The 24,585-nt window shown below is 41.1% G+C and overlaps 2 protein-coding genes across 4 annotated transcripts; one reads left to right on the top strand and one right to left on the bottom strand.

The window, feature by feature from the left end:
* Nucleotides 1-1,176: 1,176 nt before the first annotated feature.
* LOC306789921 (phospholipase B1, membrane-associated-like) lies at nt 1,177-18,211 on the top strand. The gene is made up of 43 exons (XM_079286007.1): nt 1,177-1,282; nt 4,881-4,927; nt 5,018-5,072; nt 5,176-5,260; nt 5,421-5,455; nt 5,960-6,026; nt 6,158-6,206; nt 6,866-6,931; nt 7,030-7,095; nt 7,176-7,231; nt 7,413-7,482; nt 7,577-7,684; nt 7,829-7,882; nt 8,303-8,371; nt 8,493-8,579; nt 8,668-8,728; nt 8,812-8,870; nt 9,210-9,280; nt 9,403-9,446; nt 10,074-10,182; nt 10,312-10,363; nt 10,465-10,545; nt 10,945-11,010; nt 11,112-11,212; nt 11,296-11,377; nt 11,736-11,840; nt 11,956-12,051; nt 12,161-12,232; nt 12,329-12,406; nt 12,513-12,573; nt 12,648-12,706; nt 13,088-13,155; nt 13,235-13,278; nt 13,397-13,496; nt 13,591-13,642; nt 13,771-13,851; nt 16,198-16,263; nt 16,384-16,478; nt 16,745-16,826; nt 17,152-17,256; nt 17,361-17,456; nt 17,691-17,765; nt 17,912-18,211. Exons 1-43 carry the CDS (start codon nt 1,222-1,224, stop codon nt 18,077-18,079), a joined length of 3,204 nt encoding a protein of 1,067 aa, XP_079142133.1. The 5' UTR covers nt 1,177-1,221; the 3' UTR covers nt 18,080-18,211.
* A 1,755-nt stretch (nt 18,212-19,966) lies between these two features.
* Nucleotides 19,967-23,404, bottom strand: LOC306790733 (protein yippee-like 5). 3 transcript variants are annotated; one of them, XM_079287211.1, is made up of 3 exons: nt 23,265-23,404; nt 21,695-21,866; nt 19,967-21,583 (listed from the first exon to the last, which is right to left on the bottom strand). In XM_079287211.1, the coding sequence occupies exons 2-3, from the start codon at nt 21,833-21,835 to the stop codon at nt 21,359-21,361; spliced, it is 366 nt and encodes a 121-aa protein (XP_079143337.1). In that variant the 5' UTR covers nt 21,836-21,866; nt 23,265-23,404; the 3' UTR covers nt 19,967-21,358. The 3 variants fall into 3 exon arrangements, with proteins under 3 accessions (XP_079143337.1, XP_079143339.1, XP_079143338.1); XM_079287213.1 differs by having other exon boundaries at nt 23,361-23,372; XM_079287212.1 differs by lacking the exon at nt 23,265-23,404 and adding an exon at nt 23,048-23,172.
* Nucleotides 23,405-24,585: the final 1,181 nt, after the last annotated feature.

Raw genomic sequence — 24,585 nt, 5'->3', positions numbered from 1 at the left:
ATAATTTGGCATTATTGTCTTTAAAAAAAAAAATCTTTTTTTTTTGGTGTCATTAAATTAAACTGTTGTTTCTCACATGGACAAGTTATTTATAACTCTAACATGCTACATATGTGCGTGCGTTCTGGTTTGTATGTTTTCTCCCCCTTCAAATTACAATCCAATAGCCTATCATCACACTGAACGATATAAAGTTGACACTGTCAGGTCCATTCTCCATCCATTGTGTGCGGTCCCTTTAAGATTTGGGAGTGACACGGATATGAAAGCTAGTTTATCCGTCTTTCCTTTACAAGCAGGAAAATTATTTCTCTCTTTATTTGACAAAGGTTCATGTTTGTGTTGTCAAATTTCACGATGACCCTGAAATTCTGTCTCTTGTGTTATCATATACTGAATGCAAGCAAAATTACAGAGCAAAATCACACAATTTCTGATTGAACCAATTTATGAACTGTCTGAAACAATGGATATCCGCGGCCCCAAATGGGCCCCAAAAAAAATTGCCACGCGCATAGCGCGCAAACATGACACTCCCCTTGGGGCACCCCCTTTCTTTGAATCCTAGAAATGCCCCTGTGACCTAGACTGTTACCTGTTGTGTGTTCAGTTGAGAATTGTTACGTTCCCCTTTTTGGCATCTAAGGGATGCGGGGAGTAACTGTCAATTTCCCAGGGAAAGAGAATGAGCAATGACGTTTTAACAAAAGGAGTATTTATTGCATAAATGGCTAGCTGCTTGCATGGCAGCAAAAGAAAACTACTTTCTTATAGAAAGAAAGCGACACTATACAGACAACAGCCCACACGGCTAGAACAAAGGTGCCAATGGTCCACCACTACGCGTTGCCCAAGGGTTGTCGGCTCCACACCGACGCACAGCTTCACTACTGTGGTCTGCCCAAGAGGTTGTCCTTCAGGAGCTCCTCCCTTTTATCCACTGCTAATCGTGACTGAACGCAGCCGCGTCCAATCAGCCGGGTCCTTACCACACCTGTTACAGATGTACATAGTTCTGTCAATATTCATAATGATGTACTCCCTCTCTGTAAAGTAGATAACCAATAGTATTGAGAGGCGGAACATTTCCTTCTTGGGAACTTGTTTTACCGCCTCCACACCTTCACAGGAACAGTTAGAGCTTACAGTAATTCTCTCTCTGAGGGTGCCGGGGAAACAACTGACTCTTGGTGTGGAAGGCTCTCAGTATCTCACCTTACCATGACTAGATCTGCATTTCTCATTCTGGCAGCCCTTGTTGGATCCTGCGCTCAGTTTACAGGTAGACATGCTTATATTCACATTCATCGCTTTGACAAAATTTGTAATAAGTTATTTACGATTCATTATTTAAGTGAAAGGTGGAACAGTACTTGTCTTTCTCTAGATTATGTGATTTAGGATATGAATTGCTGTAAATTTACAGTGGATTAAAATGGTATCGTACAGTATTTCGTAACGGTAACAGAGTTAAATGTTCATCCTTGCATGTAAATTAACAGTCAATGGCGTCAATTAACATAACAGCAGACTACTGTCAAATTCCTTGTGTGTTCAACATACCATGGCAATAAACAATTCTGATATTTATCAGCATAATACAGTATTTTCTGTGAAGTGGTGGAAATACGCTTCTCTATGGAAGTTCAGTGAATCACGATCCATCGGCATCGTACCGTCTATTGTAGGTTAATGTATCTGTAATGACGATAGACTATTTTCATTATTCAAACTGTTCATTACCACTCCAGGTAAAGGTACCTACTACACTAGCATACCACAAGTAGCATACTTTAGGTAGGTATGTGGCAATATCCGCGCTTGCCGGCGGGCATTTTCTTCGACGCTCTCTGCAGGCCGGTTGTTTTTTTCAAGCTTAATCCAGTCAGGTAGATTTTAAAGGTTTTTAAACAGTTTGAATTTTTTTGTCAAATACCTACTTTAGGGATAGGTACATACAACAATAGCATACCACTTTAGGGATAGGTACTAGACTGTTACCTGCAGCATACCACTTTAGGGATAGGTACATACAACAATAGCATACCACTTTAGGGATAGGTACTAGACTGTTACCTGCAGCATACCACTTTAGGGATAGGTACTGTAGATGACTGTCGGCAATTTTCCTTTTGTCTTCTTTGTGCACCAGTAACTTTGGAACATCTTGTATGTTTCCAAATACAGGATATGTTAAAATCTTTACTTGACACTCAATAAAACCCACTATCAGTAAACATAGCTCTTCGACTATGCTTTTCCTGGATGTCACATGCCACTGTTCGCCATTTGTCCCTTAGCTTGTAGGGCAATCTCCTTATCACAGTGAGCATATTAGCAGGTGTGTTTAATTTGCGCAGACTGTGAACCTCCTCCATGGCTTTGCAACATCCACGCAAAAACAGGCCGTATGCCTGTAAAGCCTTTCCGTCCTCCGACACAATTGTTTGCCATGAAGCGACCTTGTCCAAATAGGCAGATGCTATCATGAACTCGTTTCCAAAGTGTTCCTGCAGCAAGGCTTTCGCCTTTCCATATCCAGTGCCATCAGTCATGTGTTGACAGCGTCTGACAAGCTCATTTGGTTGCCCTCTGGTGTACTGTTCCAAGAAGTGCAGGCGATCTTCCGCATCGTCAGTCCTTCCCTCAATCAGTTGCTCGAAAGCATCGTACTGCAGAGGATCTCCATCAAACGTTTGGATCTCTCTCTTAGGCAGCGATGCCGGACGTTGTTGGTGCACCAGCATTGCAGTTATTTCATTTTGTTTTTCCATTATAGACAATAACTGATTCGGATTATTACTGCTGTTCATGAAAGAGGGTGTATGGACATCTCTATGATCAGGTACTGGATGAGCTGTGGCGATTGGAAATGTGCTCTGTCTTATGAGCTCTGGTGCCTCCTGGTGGACGTGTACAGCATTAACTGCTTCCTTTGGTCTTGTCGCTCCCAAATGTGACTCAGCATTTCCAGTTGCTGGTTCTCCGTTTCCAGTCCTTCCAATAGTATGTGGTATGAAAGTCTCTGCGTCAATATTAAGCACTTTGAAAGTTTATCTGTTTTTCGAAATATGATTCCATGCCGTTTGATCTCCGGGAAGCAGCACTCCACACACCAGATCCAGAGGCTTGTAAAACATTGACTTTCGCCATGGATGCAGCAATGTCTGCTTCAAACTGTAGATGTTCTTTAAGTTTTCTTATTTGCTCTTCCTGTTCCTCGAGAGCGTGCTTTTCATTCAGGAACCTTTGACGGTCGAGCAAAGCAGCCATTTCAGCCTCTGCTCTGAGACGTGCAGATGATGTTGTGGAAAAGTTTGATTTTGAAGTGCGTTTCCTGCTGCTGTGGTTTGATATACTGTCACATGGCAGGATTTCATCCTTCTTTCCATGTACCAACCATCGAACCAGTCCTTGAGGCGCTCATTTCAAACAACCAAGGCAATGACCGGCACAGTAGAAATTCAATTTGAAGCCAGCAACCTCAACAGATGTAGTACTGGAATGAAGGCGCCGTATTAGCGTCCGATGCGCCGAGTCCACAGCGCACCACAGTCTGTTTCGAGGCTCCAAACCCAATGTACGTTAATCCATGCAGAGGCGAACCCGCGCCGAAAGGGCAACAACACACCACTTCGACATGCGGCAGTAACCGATTCAAACTGTGTTCCAAACGAGCCACACACAGTAGAAACGCAGGTCACATACCACCGTTCAGCTCGCGGTCTTGTCGGGCAGCCGGCACAGCTGTCAGGAGCAACGTGAAGGTTCAACACGGCGATCGGTGAAATAGCGGTCAACAAAAAATAAGGCCCCCTCTCCTTCCAAACCTTCCCCTCGTCTAATTCTGACAGCTGATAAACCCCCATTGTGACTATTCCCAGCACCACGTGACTCAATCACCGGAAGTGTACCGGAAGTGACAAAAAAGGGCATACAAAATGACACAGGCCACACCTGGCTCCTACAGATACCAACTGCTGAACAGCATACCACTTTAGGGATAGGTACCTACCACTGAACAACAGTAACATACCATCGGCCACTTTTCGATCTTGCCGCTAGACTGTTATCCTCATGAGTTCAGTTAAGCCGGTCATTAAAGATTTTATGATTTAGTTTTCTTCTAAACATGCAGTACATTGTGAGTTTTGTGATGTCATATAAATGTCCCTTTATTATTTGTCTTGAGAATATGTATTAAACTGCAACAATTATGTATTGAATGTCTTATTTTATTTGGTGGGAATTAAATGCAAAAGTATTGGGTTGTATTACGTAACATTCTGGCATATTCCGTAAAACCCAGTTATCCTACTATCACATAACGTAATACGGTAAGATACCGTAAACGTAAATTATGGTAGCTTCACCGTAAAAACTAAATTACAGGCGTCCCTGCTGAAAGTAAGTTACCGTTATTTTACGGTGAAACTGTTTAGAGTTTTTGTTGTGCAGAGTCCAAGAGACATTTACAGTATCTCTTTTAGTTACATATACATATATCCACTGTGCACAATGTGTTTAGGATGCAAAGTCAAATGAAAACAAAGTAAATTCAGTCATCATGAATCTATTCTGTGTTGAACTCTAAGGTAATTCAAATGATAAGAAACATACTAACATCCTAATAGAAATTGTCCTGCCAACTACAAAGAGCCTTTTTTAGATTTAAATAAGCTGCTATATTTTAGTGGAAAACGGTTTGAAATAGAAAAAATTGAGGATGAACATGTTTTTATTCTTAACTGTCAGCTTTTAACTTTTATTCTTAACAGTTAACTTGACAAACTTTTTACACAATGGAATGTTTAAGATTAAAATGTTCCCCCTTTTCCAAATGTATTAACTTATTTTTTTGTTTCTAATGTCACGTTTAGTTGCTGTTAACATTGATGTTGGAAAAAATGAACTATCAAAAGAGAAGGTACAGTGTGACAGTCTTTATTAACAACGTGTCATACTATTCTGATACTGAATGGATGACAGTCTGAGGAATTGTTCTTCTGTGCTACAGACAGAAAGCTTCATGGACATACTCTGCTCACCAGTTGGCCTCTTATCCCCATCAGGTACAGCACTCAGCAATTATCATCAATAATCATATTAATCTGACTTGAATGCAGATTGTTTTCTAAAACATGTTATCTCGTGTTGCACCACGACATTTCTGACTTCTTGCTTCCTCTCCATCAGTTCATACTCTCAGACCTGTTGATATCTCAGCTCTTTATGTCTTGGGAACTCCTCTCTCACACAGGTAGACAGCCACAAATACAATGCAGATATACTTCCGTAATACTCGAGACATACACAAATGTGGCATCCTGACAGAGCTGCCTTAAAGAGGAAGCTAACATTTCAAAACTTTTACCAACCCTCTCTTACTACTCTGGCAACTTGTCTGTCTTCTTCTTCAGAGATAAAGCATCCAGAGTCGTCCGTAAAGTCAATGGTAAGTCTATAAACTCTCACAGCCTCTCAAACACTCACTTAGTGTTTCTACAATCAAGTAGAAATGAAGAGGTGTATGATCATCTAAAATACCAATTCGGTGTTTGGTTTTGAAAATAATTATATTCATCTATGAGACAATACATTTTAATACTTCATATCAGTAAGTACCAGCACCTTCAGTATGCTGAATTTAAATGTTCCTTTATCATATTCTCTGACCTGGTTCAGGTCAAGGAAATGTCACAAGAAATGCCAGACACAGCGCACACTTTTTAGAAAAGATCTTAGAACAATAATCTTACAGTTTTGGTCAGTTTATCTTTAAAGATAAGACAGGGGGCCATAAACACAGGTTCTTGACCTTCATTTCACACAAAAGTAAGCAAAACCTGCAACATAAGTGGAAGCTTTTACGAGCAGTGATCACATAATCCACCGTCTGAGTGTAAGTTATTTTACATGATGCAGATTAAGTCTAATTGTGTCTATGTGTGTTGCGTAGAGTTGCTGTCCATGTTTAACCCTGAAGTGATCACTCAACATGTGGATCAGACCACAATGCAGCCCAGGTAACACACACACACAAACACAAGCACACACACACACACACACACACACACACACACACACACACACACACACACACTGTGCTGTATGAGGATATTACTGCAGGTGTGTTATACGTGAGTGTGTGTTGCAGAAGCTTGTTGGAGGAAGCTGAGGAACTGTCTCTCTCCCTTTCAAATCAGGTACACATTAACCCTCTCATAACAATTTAAAAAACAATAAGACTCGAACTGTGTAAATTATACTACCTGTATTTCAGGTCCCAGGACCGAGTCATATAAGGCAAGGCAAGGCAAGTTTATTTGTATCGCACATTTCAACAAGGCAATTCAAAGTGCTTCACATAAAACCATTAAAAACATCAAAACATAAGGCAAAAGAAAAGGAGATTCAAAAACAGTTAAGAACATTGCTTGAGACATTAAAAACATTCATTAAAACATTAAAAAGCTAAAAATAGAATAAAAGTTGCAGTGCAGTTTAAGAAATAAAATACAGTAGTTGATTAATATCCTTGAATCTGGTTCAATTAAAGGCAGCAGAAAACAGAAAAGTCTTCAATCGAGAAAAAAAGACCTGCAGCTTTCTGGGACTTTGTTCCAGATATGTGGAGCTGAAGATAGATGCATGGACAAGTTTTTCCAAACCCTGACCTGCAATTAGATTTTTTGTTGACCACCGCATAGTTTCTGAAAGCAAATAAAAAAAAAATTTTCCCCAAGTGACGAGTGAAGTCTATTCACTGCATGGTGTTCAAGTCCAAGTCGATTGAAAGTCTTTTTTGATTTTGTCAAGTTGAGTTTAAGTGATGAAATTTGTGACTCAAATCTGATTCGTGCAGGTGACACACTGGAAGCTTGTGCTGCTGTTTGCCCCGGCAGATTCCCTGTGTGACTGTTCACCAAATGTAAGATGCCTAACTACAAATAAACCATGTTTGATGGAGCAAACGTACGACTAGGTAAAGGATGTTAAGAGTGTATAACTGTTTATTTTGTTCTTCAGGTTGCTGCAGATGTTAAATCTGTTGTGCAGGAAGTGGAAGCAGCTCTGCAGTTACTGCAGACAACGGTATTTTACTTTTTATTGAATACAGTTTTGCCAAAAATAGTGACTAGAAAAAATTTAATTTGCTGGGTGTATGTTTACAGTTGCATCTCACTTTGGTTCACATCATGGTCTGGAGTTCAAATCATCAGCAGGACAAGTGAGTGTTTAGAATTGTAGGCATTCAAAATCGAGCTAAATACCTGATATAAACTATATTTAGTCATTTATTTTGACATGATACCCTTTTCTTATGCACGATATGTATTCTATCGTGTTGTCAACCTGTTGGTTGTAAAATGCATGTGGCAGTGATGTGCTTGCTTTTTATTTGCTGGCAGGTGTCAGTGTATGAGAAATGAAAGCATAGACCAGCGATTACGTGACGCAACTCTTCTGAAAACACTGCAGGTAAAATACATGGAAATAAATGGCAAATGTGTGGCTCATCTGAATCATATGATTGGCTACCTGCTTGACACATATCCATTTGTCTTGTTTTCAGGACTCTCTCAGTCAAGTCTTGGAAAATCCAAAGTGGAACAGTGAAAGGGCCGACTTCACTGCTGTGCTGCTGTCTGAGCCAGTCATCCTTGAACCCATCTCAGATTCAGTAAGTAACGACAATTCTTTCCAGACACCAGTTATGAGCAACAATACTGTTAACAACTGTAAATTATTCTTTCCAGTAACAATGCAGGAACAACCCTTGAAATGGCTAATGTGTAACCAGCATATATCGTGTGTTTCTTTGTAGGAGAACACATGGTTTGACCTAAACCAATTAGCTGTCCAGCTGTGGAAAAACATGGTACGTTCTTATTTATCAAAGTCCTTGATAACATTTACAGGATAGGCTGCTGTGTGTACATCCTTTAGGCTGTGTCTGACAAACCAGCCGGCTGTAAACCTTTTTGATCAACATGTAGTTCTGACATTAATATTGTCCCGCTCCCTCACCCTTTCCTGTCTATCTTCATCAGTATAAAAGAAAATCAAAATGCTGAAAGAGTCATCCTAAAAAAAAGAAGAAGATTAGACAGGAGATGTAAAGATTAACTTGATGAGATCGTTATACTGGATGACTCTTTCCAGCTTTGCTCGTTCTGCATCTATATGCAGATACAAGAATTGTGTAACCAGTACTGTTTGACACTGCATGGTCATTGGCTGCACAGCACGGCCCGCACATGAACCGGAAATCTTACCATCATAACTTTTCCCACTCCAGCTTCAGCCGTCGACAGGTGAGGCAGAGGTCATGGACACAAGTGTCATTACTTCACTTTGCCCGACCGAGGTGAGATCCCGTAACACTGCTCCAGAGAAATGTTTCAGTACTCAAGATACAATTAAGGTCATAAGTTTAAATCCGATGCTTATTGTTTGAACTGCAAACTTCTTTTTCACTCTCATCCCAGGAACAACTGTTCCTGCGTACAAATAAATATTTCCCCACTAATAGGGGACGCATAATTCAGAGGAACGCCTCTACACCGACAGATCCTGTAAGTCTGTCCAGTCACCCTCAGATCTAAAGTGTAGAATGGCAGTACATACATTTTAACTTACTCAAATTTATTGTATGTTTTTCAGGTTACGGGTACTGAGATACCTTGCACGGACCGAAGTCCATCTCCCACTACACCCACTTCAGGTAGAAAAAAACATTTTTGCTCTTATTCTGCGTCTGTATTTTGGGAAATGTAGTTCAATCCAACCGCTTTGTTCTCGGTGTAGTTCATGAACTCCGACCTGGAGATGTCAAGGTGGTGGCAGCAGTAGGCGACTCTCTGACAGTGAGTGTTTCCCTTCTCCTACTTTTTGTTGCTACGGCCTGAATATATATCTGAAAACATACTCATCTTAATAGGCATGAATAAAGATGAAGACCAGACACTTTAAATAATGGTGCTATTGTGTTTCCTGTTTATTTGTGGATGTGTGCAGACATGCAAACTCAACTACCAAGAGATGAAACACTGGGAGTTAGGGTAGATTATAAGGCTCAGACCACACTCAAAATGTAATCCAGAAAAAGTATTTGCAGATCTCCACAGCTGCAGGATCTGGCTCATTAAAAACTTCCTCTGGTTCTAAGCCGCTCTTACGATCTCACATCTGCTGTTTTTCTGCAGGCGGGCAATGGTGTGGGCGCTAATGACAACCTTCTGTTAGTGATTAATGAGTACAGAGGACTGTCATGGAGGTAGGATAAGCTAAAGCACACCTTTGTTCTAATTTTGATAGTGTGAAAAAATACTTCAACAATTAATTTGGTAATTCTGTGAGCTGCTTTTGAAACGAACAAGCTGTTTCTTCATTTTTCAGCATTGGTGGTGATGAAAACATTACCACTGTGACCACTCTGCCAAGTATGTTTACTTCTTATTTATTATTTTTTTAAATTGTAAAAGCACTTGCTTCAGGTTTATCTCATCAAATATCAGATGTCCATCATTGGCCAATTGTAGTCTGTGATAACGTCTATAATTATGCTGTTTTATCACCATAATTATTGGTGTTTATCACCATCATTATAGGCCTCTGCAGTTCTCATTTGTATGTCCGAGTGACCTGAATCAACTATATTTTTTAGGATACCTTTGATTGTCAATATTAACATTCTACATCTTCAACAGCCATACAACATTTACATAGAAGTATTCAGAAATATACCAGAAGCTGGAAATTGCTTGTTTAAATAACACTTCAGAAATCCAATAAATTAAAGAATAACATGGTGAATTCAACTGGTTTGACAAAAAACCTCAAGGTTCACTTAACTTCATGTCGGGGTCTTAAGTTAACTGAAGATTTGATTCTAATGAACTTTAATACTCCGTTTCAGACTGATTGTTCCAATATTTTTGCTGTTTTTTTTAAAACAAAAAGATTATATTATATTAATAACCGCATCTACAAAATACAGAATGTGCGCCATTATGTGTATCATGTGTATGTGTGCTTTTTCTAACCTTCCCTGTGTTTGTGGTCTGCAGACATCCTGAGGGTGTTTAACCCCAACCTGACCGGCTTCTCAGAGGGGATAGGTAAAGAGGACTCTCCTAAAGCCTTCCTCAATCAGGCTGTGGCAGGAGCCAAGAGTGGGTCAGTCACAATATTAGTGTTATTCAGTTTTTACTCTCACTTACCCTTTGAATCTTGATAAATCAAACCGTAGCAGTACTTATGGAACACGAGAACAAGAATTTTACCATCAAACCTTTCTATTTTCAGGGACATGGTGCAACAGGTGCGCGTCCTAGTGGACAAAATGAAAAATGATTCGGTAAGGCAGTGAGTGGTAACCTACGGTAATAACACATGCTTTGCCTCATTTTTCCAATTTTTCTCAATTCACGGAACATTTACCTCTTATCTCCGTTACAGCGCATTGACTTCCACAATGACTGGAAAGTGATCACCATGTTTGTCAGTGGCAATGACCTATGTGACGTCTGCACAGACAGCGTAAGCACTACTCTTTGGCATGACGCTTTGCTTTGTTCATGATGATGATTGTTGAACTGTCTTACATTATCTGCAAAATGACAGATTTAGGATCTGTTGACATTTCCAAAAATGCTGTTCAAGATCTGCTTTATAATTCCTTTTTCATATTTAAAGCCCTGATAATCCAAACCGTAATAAGCAAAGCCTTTATATTTGTTTTATGTCTGCAACTGACAATTACAATCATTTCTTCTGTCAATAAAATGTCAGAAAATACAAAAAAATGTCAAAATTGCCCAGAGCTCAAAGTGACGTGTTCAAATTGCTTGTTTTGTTCGATCAACAGTCCAAAACCATCATAAATGATTAAGAAAACCAGCAAATATTTCATGCTTTGGGTCTTGTGTACTTCCACAGATTGTTTTCTCAGCCAGGAATGTGGTGGGTCGTATCCGCCAAGCTCTGGACATACTCCATAGTGAAGTATGTTTTCACCTTCATCACACAAACATACAACCTCCCTCTATGTGAACAATTTAAAAGTCATAATCCAAATGACAAACTTTGTGTTTTGTATCATCCAGGTGCCTCGTGCCATCGTCAATCTGATAGAGCTGTTAAACATGTTACCATTGCGTGATCTGTTCAACGATAAAACTCTGGGCTGTCCCAACTCGTTCACAAGGTCAGCGATTTTTATTTTGGTTGTCTGAGACAAAAACAAACTAACCAAGTCAATCTTCAACAGTTTTGATGTTTGTGTTTCAGTTTAGTTTGCCCCTGCATACTGCAGCCTACAGAGGGATCCTCTCAACTCCAGAAGGTCAATGACCTCAATAAAGCCTATCAGGTACACAACAAAGCAGAGGGGTTTTTGTTCATATTCTTAAACGCTTTACAAATTTACTTCACAGACACAAATTCACTCGTCTTAATTTGACTTTGAGACCATAATTTAAACATCCATTCCAGGGGTTAAATCTTCATCATTATAATTAATTAACTTCACTAATATGTTTTTAGCATCTACTGCATTTTTATCTGTATTATTTGAAAGTTCAAGTTATTGTCGATCTGCCCTTGTTTGAATGTGGAGCTACATCTCTTTTATGAAAAAGTGCTGATTATTATTCATTGTTAAAATTTGTCACTCAAAGGTCAAACTCTTCTTTTTTGGTATTCTATCTCTTTGCTGTCTTTCTGTCTAGCATGCTATGAGAGAGCTAATTGACTCTGGGCGGTATGACACACACAACAACTTCACTGTGGTGCTGCAGCCTTTCCTCAGGGAGGTTGTCCTTCCCAAGTTAAAGGTAACACACCTGAAACATTACAACAATATTCCGAATGAAGTTTTATTCATTCATTGTTGTTTATTTTAACATTTTTTAAAGTTTCCTCCCTCTCCCTGTCCTTTCTTTTTAAAAGGACGGCCGGCCCGATCGCTCCTACTTTTCACCCGACTGTTTTCATCTCAGCCAGAAAGCTCACACTCTCATGGCTCAGGCTCTTTGGAACAACATGGTAGGAGTTTCTTTATTATAAGACATTTCATTTATTGTATTTTGGCACATGTGGTGTTTATTTCTATTGTAATGATCCAAGATAAATCACTGACTCTCACTATCTCTAGTTAGAGCCAGTGGGAAACAAGACTTTTACACAAGACTTCTCAGTTGGCATTGATCTGAAGTGTCCCTCTAAGGTGAGTGAGTCCAGCAACTTATCAAAGACGACATACTACATAATGCTGTTTTATCATTTTTGTGTACTGACATGTTTTTGATTATTTCTTTGTTAGATCAACCCATTTTTTAGGACTGCTGTCAACAGCAACTACACCTTTCCAGGCCCTCCCCCCACTCCTGCTCCTGCTACAGTAGGTCATAGTTTCTGCCTTTCATACTCAGCACAACTTTAAAATGGAAAGTAATCATTATTCATGATGTCAAAACTATAAATCCCTAAAACATATTATTCTTTAGAATTTGGGCAGTGACTTCCCCTGCGTTAACACAGCTCCATCCAACTCTGTGCCCACTTCAGGTAAGCATTTCAAGGTGATCCTAAAGGTGATTAGAGATGTTGGATGTAAAATAAGCTCATTTTGATATTTTTAGCTCACAGGTTACGACCAGCCGACATCAAAGTGGTGGCTGCTGTGGGAGACTCTCTAACGGTATGTTCGTACCATGTGACCAAGGATTGTGTTCATTTTGCGCAGTAAAGAGATCTCAAGGCCCATGTAATGTTTTTTTCCTAAAATGTTTGGTTTTATCTTGATATCCTTATTTATCCTTGTTTTTGCGTTTTGTCTCTGTCTCAGTTTTGAAATGCATTACTTCACAAGTGGTTTGTGCAATAAATAAGAATGTAATACCAATTTAAAACTTTTTAGCCGTAGCTGGTTTAGCATTTTCATTTCTTGTGCATCATTTTCACACACCATTTCTGCACAAGGTTCTCATATGTGGTATCATTTGTAGTTTAGAGAGCATTATTAATTGAATGGGTCAGAGAGAGAAACAGAGAAATGATAATCATCATTTTCTGCATGCAGGCCGCCTTTGGTGCTCAAGCAACGAATCTCCTGCAGCTAAGAACTGAGTACAGAGGGGTGTCATGGAGGTGAGACACTACATACACAAGACATATATGTACATTCCATTGTCATCATTGTATTCATTGTTTGCTTTTCATTAAAAAGCATTGGAGGAGACCAAACTCTTGAGACTGTCACAACATTACCCAGTAAGTCAAAAGCCTTTTCTGTTGCTCAATAGTGCGCAATAGCACCACTAGTTGGCAGATTTGGACTGTCACAAAACTTTGTCTTTTGTGCAGTCATTTTCCTACATTTTCACATCAGATATCCTTAAGAAGTTCAATCCTGAAATCAAAGGGGTGTCAAAGGGACAAGGGACAAGTCAGACTGGCTTCAACATGGCTGTATCAGGAGCTAAAGTAGCGTGAGTTCCAACATTTCTTTGGTCTGTTAGCAGGTTTGAATAGTTCACTCGTGTTATGTTTGAAGCATTTTGTCCATTTGAAAATTTCACACAGAGGAATCCCAGGGCAGATCCGACGCCTGATTGATACCATGAAGAATGTCTCAGTGAGTTTAAATTGTGGTTCTATACTCAAACATGCACTGATGTCATTTTGTGACAACAAATTTGCAAGAAAAGTAATCTTTGTTGTCTCTTTCTCTCTCTGTCTTTCTTATCGTTTCAACAAAAATAGACGGTGGATTTTGAGAACGACTGGAAGCTGGTGACCCTCTTCATTGGAGGCAATGACCTGTGTGATTACTGCAATGATCGGGTGAGTTGCTTTAACAAGTCGTCACAAAGCAGGAAAAGGATATTTTCAAAGCACCGCTTCCAGGTTGAAAGATTCTCCTGCCATGGCACAGTGGCCAAACATCCCGTCGTGTTGTGTGACGCCCTGTGTAGAGCCGTCTCATGATATCACTGTCCAAATGGGACCATGCACTGGAGCAGAATAATCAAGCTTTGTGTAGCTGCCCTCCCCTAATGGTGTTATTGTGTCAGAGTAAGATAAGAGCAGACATTACATTACAGTCATTTAGCAGACGCCTTTATCCAAAGCGACTTACAATAAGTGTAATCAACATAGGTATTCAAGAGAACTACTAGTCACCAGAAGTCATAAGTGCATCTTCTTTTTTAAACAAGCATCTAAGAGCATAAATGAGAGCAAAAGTACAGTGCAGAAACAAATTAATACAAATACAATAAGTGCAACAAACTAATATGAATACAATAAGTGCTAAGAAGGCTCAGGGTACTTCTTGAAGAGGTGAGTTTTCAGCCTGCGCCAAAAGATGGGCAGCGACTCTGCTGTCCTGACGTCAGTGGGGAGATCATTCCACCACTGTGGGGCCAGGACGGAAAGCATCCGTGACCGGGTCGATCGGCCGCAGGGACCTCTGATCGACGGGGAACAATCACCCGGAGGTAGCAGAGCGAAGTGGTCGGGCGGGGGTGTAGGGCTTGACCATGGTCTGGAGATAGGAAGGAGCTGTTCCTTTCACTGCCCTGTAGGCTAGCACCAGAGTCTTAAACTGGATGTGAGCTGTTACAGGTAGCCAGTGTAGAGAACATAGAAGGGAAGTTGTGTGGGAGAACTTGGGGCGATTGAAAACCAGGCGAGCTGCAGCTTTCTGGACAAGCTCTAGAGGTCTGATGGCTGGGGCGCCGGCAAGCAGTGAGTTGCAGTCGTCCAGGCGGGAGATGACAAGAGCCTGGATGAGCACGTGCACCGTCTCGTCAGTGAGGAAGGGGCGAATCTGCAGGAGCATATAACCGATGCAATGTTTGCTGAGAATGACAGTTGCTCATCCAGGGTTACACCCAGGTTCCTCACAGTCCGAGTTGGCGTCACCACGGTATTGTCATTGGTGATGGACAGGTCTCGGTGCGGGCAACCCTTCCCCGGGAGGAACAGTAGCTCGGTTTTGTCCAGGTTGAGGTGGTGTATCGTCATCCACTTCGAGATGTCAGCCAAGCACGCATCGATGCGTGCCTCCACTTGAGTGTCACCGGGGGGAAATGACAAGACCAGCTGTGTGTCATCGGCATACCAATGGTAAGAGAAGTCATGCAAGCGAATAACAGAACCCAGAGATGTTGTGTAGAGCGAGAAGGGGGCCCAGGACTGAGCCTTGTGGAACCCCCGTAGTCAGCATGCGTGGTTCCGACACGGCCCCCCTCCATGTCACCTGGTAGGATCGACCTGTCAGGTAGGATGCAAACAGGGAGAGTGCAGAGCCTGAGACGCCCATCCCCTCGAGGGTGGAGAGGAGGATCTGGTGGTTCACCGTGTCAAATGCCGTGGACAAGTCCAGGAGAATCGGGACAGAGGAGAGAGAGTTCACTCTCGCGGCGTGAAGCGACTCTGTCACCGCAAGGAGGGCTGTCTCAGTCGAGTGACCCACTTTGAACCCGAACTGGTGGGGGTCCAAGACGCTGTTCTGGTGGAGATAGGAAGACAGTTGGTTCCATTTTGGGGAAATTAGCAGGCCAGTACCACCACCTCGCCTCGCAGCTCTGGGAGTGTGGAAGAAAGAGTACACATCTGACAGTGCTGCGGGTGTGGTAGTATTTTCTGTTGTGATCCAGGTATCAGTTAGGGCAAGAAAGTTGAGGGAGAGCAAGGATGCGTAGACTGAGATGAACCCACTTTCGGCACTGCCGACTGGCAATTCCAGAGCCAGCTGCTACCACTTGCTCGCCATTTTGCCTCCATTTCCCTTTTTCTCTCTCACTCTCTCTCACTCCCCTCGCACACCACTGCCAGTGTAGTCTCTCTTTTAATGTTTGTGCTTTGAAGCAGAATATCAAAGCACAGCATGAATCTAAGATGAGCTCTGAGACTGTGGTAGTGACAGCTTAGAGTTAGGTGTTGCTCGTACGCTCATACATGTTGCATGGCGTCGGCTCTTTTGGTTGATTTGCACTTTTTAGCTACAAACTTGGCCACTTTCCCCTGAAATGTGCCTTAATTATTCTGCTTGTCTGTGGCCACAACAGAGAAGAGTTGTTAATGACAAAAAAAGGCATGAGAGTACTCGTGTTCACTATTGTTAAATAAAAAGCCTTGTGCTTTGTGTGTAATTGTATTATTCTTTTGTTCTCAAAACTACAGGCCTCTTTGTCACCTCAGAACTATAGCCAACATTTGATGACAAGCTTGGATATACTTTACAAAGAGGTAAAATAATGATGTTACCGACAAAGAAATAACACGAAAAATACTGTAATGGACAAGAAACTGCACAGTTTCACCTCCCAGATTAAAATAGGTTTACATTGTCTTCTCTTCTGACTGTAGGTTCCCAGGGCAGTTGTCAACGTCGTGGAGATCCTAGAAGTTGAAGGCCTTCGCAGGCTCGAAAAGGATACTCTCGGGTGCAATGTGTTTCAAAAGTACGCCTGATCGACCCACAAATGCCAAATCAATTCTACATGGATTCAGACCACTGAGCCCAAGGCACATTTGCTCCTTTGACCACAGCACTTTTCTTGATATTGATCTAATACCTAGTCAGTCCAGCAAAGAAATATATTATGGTTTGGTGTTTCTTAAAGAATACCTCATCCATGTGCTATGCAAAAAGCAGCACTCTGTATTCAGTGATGATTTGATGTTTACTATCCTAGATCAACTCTTTATTTTCACCCCTGATCCTCAGGCTTGTCTGCCCATGCTTCTTGTTACCAGCAGAGGATTCCCCAGAACTGGCTGAAGTAAAACGGATCAATCGAGATCTACAGGTGAACAGACTGGAACTGTGTGACCAGCAGTTAAAGTTCACTTGTCTACTCAAAATTGTGTTTGCTTAAATCTGACTTTTAGACATGTACCCACAAACATTACAACTCGTTTGGAAGCAATCATGGTCCAACATGCAACATACAGAACATATAAGTGTGATGTGGACATGTCTTTCAGTGTAGTAAGAGACATCTTATCTTCAGTAGTTAAATGTTTGTCATGAAAATATTTGCATTTTCATAGATTCAGGATTTTTTAATGAGTGAGAAGAAGCAGATGGATTTTTTTATCAAGATATTTTAACTTTTGTGGTCTTTCTTTCAGTTTGAGATCCAACAATTGGTGTATGAAAGCCGCTATGATGGGAGAGAGGACTTTACTGTGGTCGTGCAGCCCTTTTTTAGGAACACCATAACTCCTTTGAATATTGTGAGTCTTCCGTGTACCCCTGAGCCTCCACTGCACTCGACAAATACAAACATATACGTTAGCTTTAGTGCAGTAACAAGCCCTTGATGTTATTTCTTCTCCAGGACGGCAGACCTGACACCACCTACTTCTCTGTGGACTGCTTCCACTTCAGTGAACGAGGACAGGCTGACATGGCTGCAGCTCTCTGGAATAACATGGTGAGTCCGGCAAGGCGGGCAGTTAATGGCGAAGGGGAAGGGTTGTGGATAAGTCCATGGGATCTTTTCCTGGTTGGTACCTGTCACTTTGAATGATATCTTGTAGGTTTAGACCAGGGAGGGGGCCGTAACACTCGTTCAGTTATTCATCCATAGATAAGTCTTTCTAAATAACCACATCTCTCTGCAATCTAGTCATGGTCTGAACAAAGATGTACCCTGTTTTATCTGTAGTTGGAGCCAGTAGGTAAAAAACAGACGTACAACAACTTCACAAATACCAGAAATAACATCAAGTGCCCCACTGAGGTAAGGAATCTGCCACACAAGCACTTCTCACCTGCTGCTGCTGACCCACTTGAGATTTATCCATACAATTTGTGTATAATTGCAATAATGGTTCATAAAAGTGTGTGTGTGATTAAATAGAAGACCTTCCCTCTTATGCGTTCCAGGAGAATCCTTTCATCTTCACAAAGGTGAACAGCTTGGCCAGTTCGACCATCACCACCACCCCAGCAGCACCCACAACTCACAGCACAGCCCTGCCTCTCACCCCCGAATGCACAGAAAGTGTGCCAGTGTGGCTCGCTGCTGTACTGGCTGCTGTACTGCTGTACTGACCAATCAGGTCTTCTGATTGGCTGGTTTGTCACCTGGCTCCTCTTCTCCTGCAGAGCCAAGAGAAGCAAGCGGAGAATGACAACAGTGGAGATAAAGGGCAGATTTCATGTGCAAACGTAAAGGCTGAAATGACTGGCTACACATTAACTTATTACTGCTGTTATGAAAGGGTCTAAGTATAGAGGGTGCTATTAACTGTGCAGATTGTAAAGCCCATTGAGGCACATTTGGGATATTGGGCTATATGGATAATTGACTACTTAACTTAAAGTAAAATATATTTGCATTCAGTGCTGTCATATTTTTTTAACCATCTCTTGGTGGATGGAAATATAAATCTTGTGAACCTTGTGTGGATTTTGTGCAATGAGTACTTGGAAAGACAATGTAATCATGCCTTCTAATGTCTTTGATTGTAATAATTCTCAATTTTTTTTTTTGGTTATTTGGAATAAATAATTTGCAATCATAAATATAAACTGTGATCAAGCATGATTGTTGAAGTGACATCCGGACAGTCGGATAACGACCTGTCCTGACATATTGTAGTCTGCCAGTCCAGGAAACCATTACTCCTTATGGTATTCATTTTAGATACACAGGAAATACAGAATATCACCGTATCATAAATTACACAAACCACCCATGCAGAGATTATTCTGCTTGCATCACAGCACACATCAGCCTTCATATACTTCCATCATTACCACCATTGAGAAAACTCACTCAGGACCTCCGAGGTGAGTGGGGAAAGACACCGGCTTTATAACACTTTATAAAATATGATTTATTGCTATACAATATATAAAATAATGAATATTGGCCCCAACATAAAATTACTCTTTACACGTTTATGCATCAGAAGTAATGATTAACTCTTATAAAGCTTACAATTTACAAGCAGGATTATACCTCCTTATATTATTATATTTCCCCTACCATTATATTAGGGGGTCGCCCCGCCCCCCTTGAAGCTCAAGTTTAAGGTTTGTTTAATTTTATTTTCTATATTGCGCCAGATCACAACAGAAATCATTTAAAGTTACCTTTCCAATATAACAGGTCTATAGCTTGTTCTTTTATTAAACAAACTAAACAGCCTTATGTTATTTATCTTATTTACACGGCAGCTTGCTGCTGCCTTTAATTGAACCACATTAAATTTATATATTAATCAATTTCCTGCATTTCTGAATTTTACTACTGTATTTTATTTCTTAGTTTTTTTAATGTTTGAATGCAATGAATGTTCTTAATTGTTTTTAAATCTCCTTTTCTTTTGCCTTATGTTTTGATGCTTTTAATGGTTTCATGTGAAGCACTTTGAATTACCTTCTTGTTGAAATGTGCTATACAAATAAACTTGCCTTGCCTTCTGTCTCTACATGGTCGCGCGTTTACAATTCTCCTCTGCTCTCTGTATCGCGCACGGCCGAGTTCCGCCCCGATACGCGCGCGCACGGACGCACACGCACACACACACGTGCGCGCACACTCCCACTAACGGACAGATAGCGCGCGTCGGAAAATATGTCGCGTCAACCACCTGAAAAGCAGACAACGATATATATCTGCGTTGTTTAAACGCTCCCAGGGTGGTGAAGATGGCAACAGTCGCCCTCCTGCTCCAGGTCAAAGTACAGAAAAGAGCCCAAGTGCTGCACGCGTGCTGCACGTGTCGGTGTCCCACAGACCCTGACAGGCAGGCTAATGTCAGAAGCAGGTAAGGCACTCATCATGCATCACGCATTGTGGGGGAAATGTCTTCAGAGACAATCCAGTCTCTCAGTGTCCTGCTGCCACCTACAGGTCAACACATCCCTTTATGACAAAAATAAATGTGTTCTAAGCTATAAATCAAGCATAAATAAGACAAATAAATGTAACCCAGCAAGACTACATGTTTATTTAGAAATCACATCAGAAAACCTTTCAAGAAGAAACCTTTTTTTTTCTCTCAATCCTCCAACACAGAAAATATACAATAAGATAAATGTATCAGTCAATAAAATAATAATCATACAGAGTAAAGCAAATAAAAACAATGGCCTATCAAAAAAATGATAATGACAATATTCTGTCACGGCCATTGACTTTACACTGCGTGGACTTTGGGGATATGGATACTGTCAGTGTCATTTGTTTTGTAGAAAGGCCGGAGCAGTCTGGTAGCGCCTGCAGGCATGCACACTCTGAAATGGCACACCACAACTCACTCCAAAAAAAAACATATTTTCAGTGTGTTGTTTCTAACATTGTAACGTATTAACTGGTAAGAGAATGTCTGCTGTTGGTTATGAACTTGTCTCCCAGCACTGACCACTCCCAAACGATTGCCTGACCCATCCTCTCATAACCGTGTCCTTAAAGGGGCAGGCAGCCAGAGAATGTCTCCATCACGTTGTGCTGTTCAGGAGATCACCACCACACTATTAATGGGATACTTAACGCCCCGTTGTGTACATTTTAAGAATGCAACGTCAATCCAAAGAAATACACATCATGTGAGCCACGTCTAAATAAAGTTCCCGCCATGGTCAAACACAATGGATACTTAAATATGACATCATTCTGTGCAGTCCTTATGGTATCATTTGGACGTGAACAAATATTTTAAACATTACATTCACTACACAACTGGCTAATAAAAGGGTAACTGACATATAAATAATAACTGTCGTGGTCTTAATTGCATCCAGTGCTCACCAGAGACAAATACAAAAAGGTCACAACGAAGAGGCACGAGCCCCATGGAAGCAACTATGTCGAGTGACACCTCCATCGGTTCATTTAACATCGCTTTGCTCCTGTCTGGGTGATGAACATACTCAGCTCTACTGCCTCCAGTTATCTAAATAAACAAAACAACAACCTGATGTGGGTTTTTTTGTGTGTGACCGACCATGTCTATAATCATGCACGTGTTTAATTACCATATGAAAAAGGGTGGAGCATGCCGTGTGAGGTGGTGAAGATTCAGTGTGTGGTGTGTAGTTACAGCTCCCTATCTGTGTCCCCAGCTGTTTTTTGCCCTGTGTCACATAAATAAGGAAGTACTTTGAGGAAGCCTATTCAGCAAGGATAGAGCCAGCGAACCAATCTTCTAATCAGCAGAGGTCTAAGGTCATAGGCTAGAGACAGGGAAGGGGTGTGGGGGTGAAGCCAAACGTTGCTGACCACTAATTCTGCAGGTGGTGGTGGTGTGCAGCACAATGGGTCACAAGGAGAGGGATAGGAGGACGCGGGAGTGAGCTTCAAGGTAATCCACGGTTAGCGGCTCATGAGTTGTCTGAAGGGACGTGCTCCTCGAAGCCCTCGCTCTCCCTAACCAGCGCCCTCTCCAGGATGACGCGCCCCTCCTTGTAGCGCTGACTGTCCTCGGTAGCGAACTCGTAGATCCAACCCAACTTGCTGTTGCAGTTCTTGCAGCTGACGTCCCTCACCATGTGTCTGCCGGTGAGCATCACTCTGTCCTGCACCTCGCTGTACTGGAGGTTCACCACCTGTGGAGTCGAGACACAAGCGCACTCATTTTGATCTCGATGCTGAATCGGTGTGCCCCCATTTTATTTAGGAGTAAACGTCGTAGGTGTTTATCGCTATTGTCTCTGTACCTTGTTGAAGAGGAAAGCTCTGCCCGTGGCGCCTGTGAAGCGCGTTGAGATGAGCTCAGACCTGTTGGTCAGGATGGTGTCACAGTTTGCACAGGAGAAGAGGCGAGTTCCACCAATGTGGTCCAAGAAGATGCGTCCCATCGTCAAACCTCTGGGAGTGACTGGCCGAAGGCTAAAACAAGACAGAAAAAAGAGCAAACTATTTATTGTTGGAAAGTTAAATAAAATAGGACTAGACTATAAACAGTAACACTTTACAATAGAATACCCAATGGTTACCCGATGGTTGGCACTGTAAAAAGGTGAACTGAGAGGTTTTTCCATCACGTTTATAATGTGGTGGCTACTCCTTTAACACAGTGAGGCTAGTATGGGCTATGTTGGAAATCAATGAGCAGTTTGTGACTTTTTTATGGTCACACTGGATTTGTAAGTCATCCAGGCCGTGGTATATGTAGAAAGAGTCAAAGGTAACTGCACTTGCTTCATGTAACCACAATGAAATAAGGACCAAGTGGTTTCTGTTTAGTTTCGCTTGTATGCCTCATCTCTGTCTCTCTCACGCTCTCTTTCTCTTGCTCGTTTCCTAACAATGTTGTGAGGCTTTTACTTGTGTTTTGGGAGGATAAATAGAGTGCCCCTGAGTCAACCCATGGACAGCATCTTGTCATGTGCCACCACGTGTCTACACGGCCTTTCAAGTGTGAGTGCTGGTGGAGACTGACGAAGGTAATTTAATTTAGCAGGTGCGACCTAGATTCTACCAAATCAATGTGTGATGATCGATGGCCTTAAACAACACTACAGAAGTTAAATGCTTCACTCGTGAATAATGTAGAAGCCTTTTCAATGAGGGGTGAGACATCTGAGAGAATGTAAGGATTGGCGTGATTATTTTTGTTTCTGAAATTAGCATTATTTCAATCACTCTCCAGAAAATGTACTATGTTGTGTGATACATATCTATCATTAACTTGTAAGTTACTTTGATAAGCATTTTGACACCCAAACAATATCCATTTTCTGTGATGCACATATATGATCATGACTGTTTTAGTAATGTTTTACCCATGTTGCTGCTGAAATCCAGGACTCAACCATCTTTAAAATTATGCATTTTACAATGCAAAGGAAAACATATGGAGTTCAAATTTGTATTTACTGAACTATATTTGAGGCTTCATTGGTAGTGCCGTAGTTGGCTCTTTGTTGAGCATTTTACGGATTTCAACAAGTACTTTTAGTTCCTGACTGGCTTGTCGTGAGGATTGTTGACTGTAGATGGCAGCTGAGCTTCGAATACAGCTGGAAATAAAAAGCCATTGAGCAGAATAATGAAACAAAGATAAATACCTTTGACTAACTGTCAACAGGGAGCACGTTTGCTGCTTCCCCCCGAGGTTTTGAACATGTTGGCTGAGCGGTCTCGAACTGATATTATCAAGTCGAAAGAAGCTAACGTTACATTAGCCGTCGAGCTAATATAGACAACGACGGCAAGCTAGGAACAAGGAGAACAACAAAAACAAAAACGTATATTTGTGCTTAGCTCCAAACTACAGCTTCTTACCTTTTAAATTTTGTTTTAGTGGCACAAAATGTCCCCACCAGCGATAATGTCACTGATGTTTCAGGTATATTTTAGACGCACATCTGTTATTTTTACCGTCGTCGCGGCGGCTTTGTTGTTCTTTTTCAACTGTTCCTGTCTCCGTGCTAGTATCAACATCCGGTCATGACGTCACATCCTGTGCTGCAGCGGCCCACGGGTGCTCCACTAGGAGTCAGCAAATATGTTCAATGAAAAGAAAGTATATAAGTACTAGATATATTTTACCCTGTGTTGAAAAAATAATAAGATTTTTACCAGCAAAATCTTATCTTAAATGTACCAATAGTTTTACCAAGACACTGCCCATCGTTAACGTTATTAGTAACACCTGTGATTGTCTCAAAAAGAACAGAGAGTTAACGGGGACATCTCCAGCAAGTATGGGCTGGATCCTGGAAGAGAAGAAAAGGACAGTGTTGAAATAAAATACACAGAAGAATAACAAATAAAAGGAAAATAATACATGCTGTTAAGTCCCTTAGTAAAGTTATGAGCACCCCGAACATTGTAATGCGAAGGCCCGAACATTTTGATGCGTAGGCCTACATTTATTTGGATGCAATATTGTTGAAATCATGGAAATCAGATAACTGCACAGCATCAAGATAACTTGTGGTTCTACTCTCTGTGGACTCCAAGGGTCAGGGTATCAGCAAAGCCAATCTGAGTACAAACTCATGAAGTATTTAGCAATCTAATCCTATCTCATCACATCTCCAAAACTAAAACCTGTACAGTTTCACTAAATTGCTGGTTGTTAAACTATAATTATAAAACCCTATCTTATGAATATTGCAGCACTAGCATGACTAGAAGTTAAAGATCAACACATAAAAAATGTGTTGAAACTAGAATGTCATCCTTATGATTTACATAGTTCTGTCAATATAATATGCACTTATGCTGCACTTCCTCCTTGTAAAATAGATAATCAAGATTATTAAGAGATTAAGAGGCAGAACATTTATGGTTGCTTGAGTTTTTTTACACTCAAATGAGTTTTGTTATGAACCACAAATACATTAATTTCCCTGGAAAATCACTCTGGTTACTATCACTGTGTCCACAAACTCTGTCCTGTTCTTTGAAATGGAGCAGCTGCAAATTGTGTCTCCTGATGGCGTGTCTTACCGCTAATGGAAATGTTTATGGGCAGAAAACAATTATCTAAGCTCTCTTAAATAACAGTAGAAAAATAACCAACAACAGCAACAAACAAAACTGTTTCCACTTATTAACAATAACATAGACAAACTGAAAACAGCAAGCTTAGAGAAGT

Source organism: Melanostigma gelatinosum (genome assembly GCF_949748355.1).
Source record: "Melanostigma gelatinosum genome assembly, chromosome: 16".
Classification (NCBI taxonomy): domain Eukaryota; kingdom Metazoa; phylum Chordata; class Actinopteri; order Perciformes; family Zoarcidae; genus Melanostigma; species Melanostigma gelatinosum.
The sequence above is the reverse complement of the archived record's forward strand: the minus strand, read 5'-3'. Positions and strand labels throughout refer to the sequence as shown.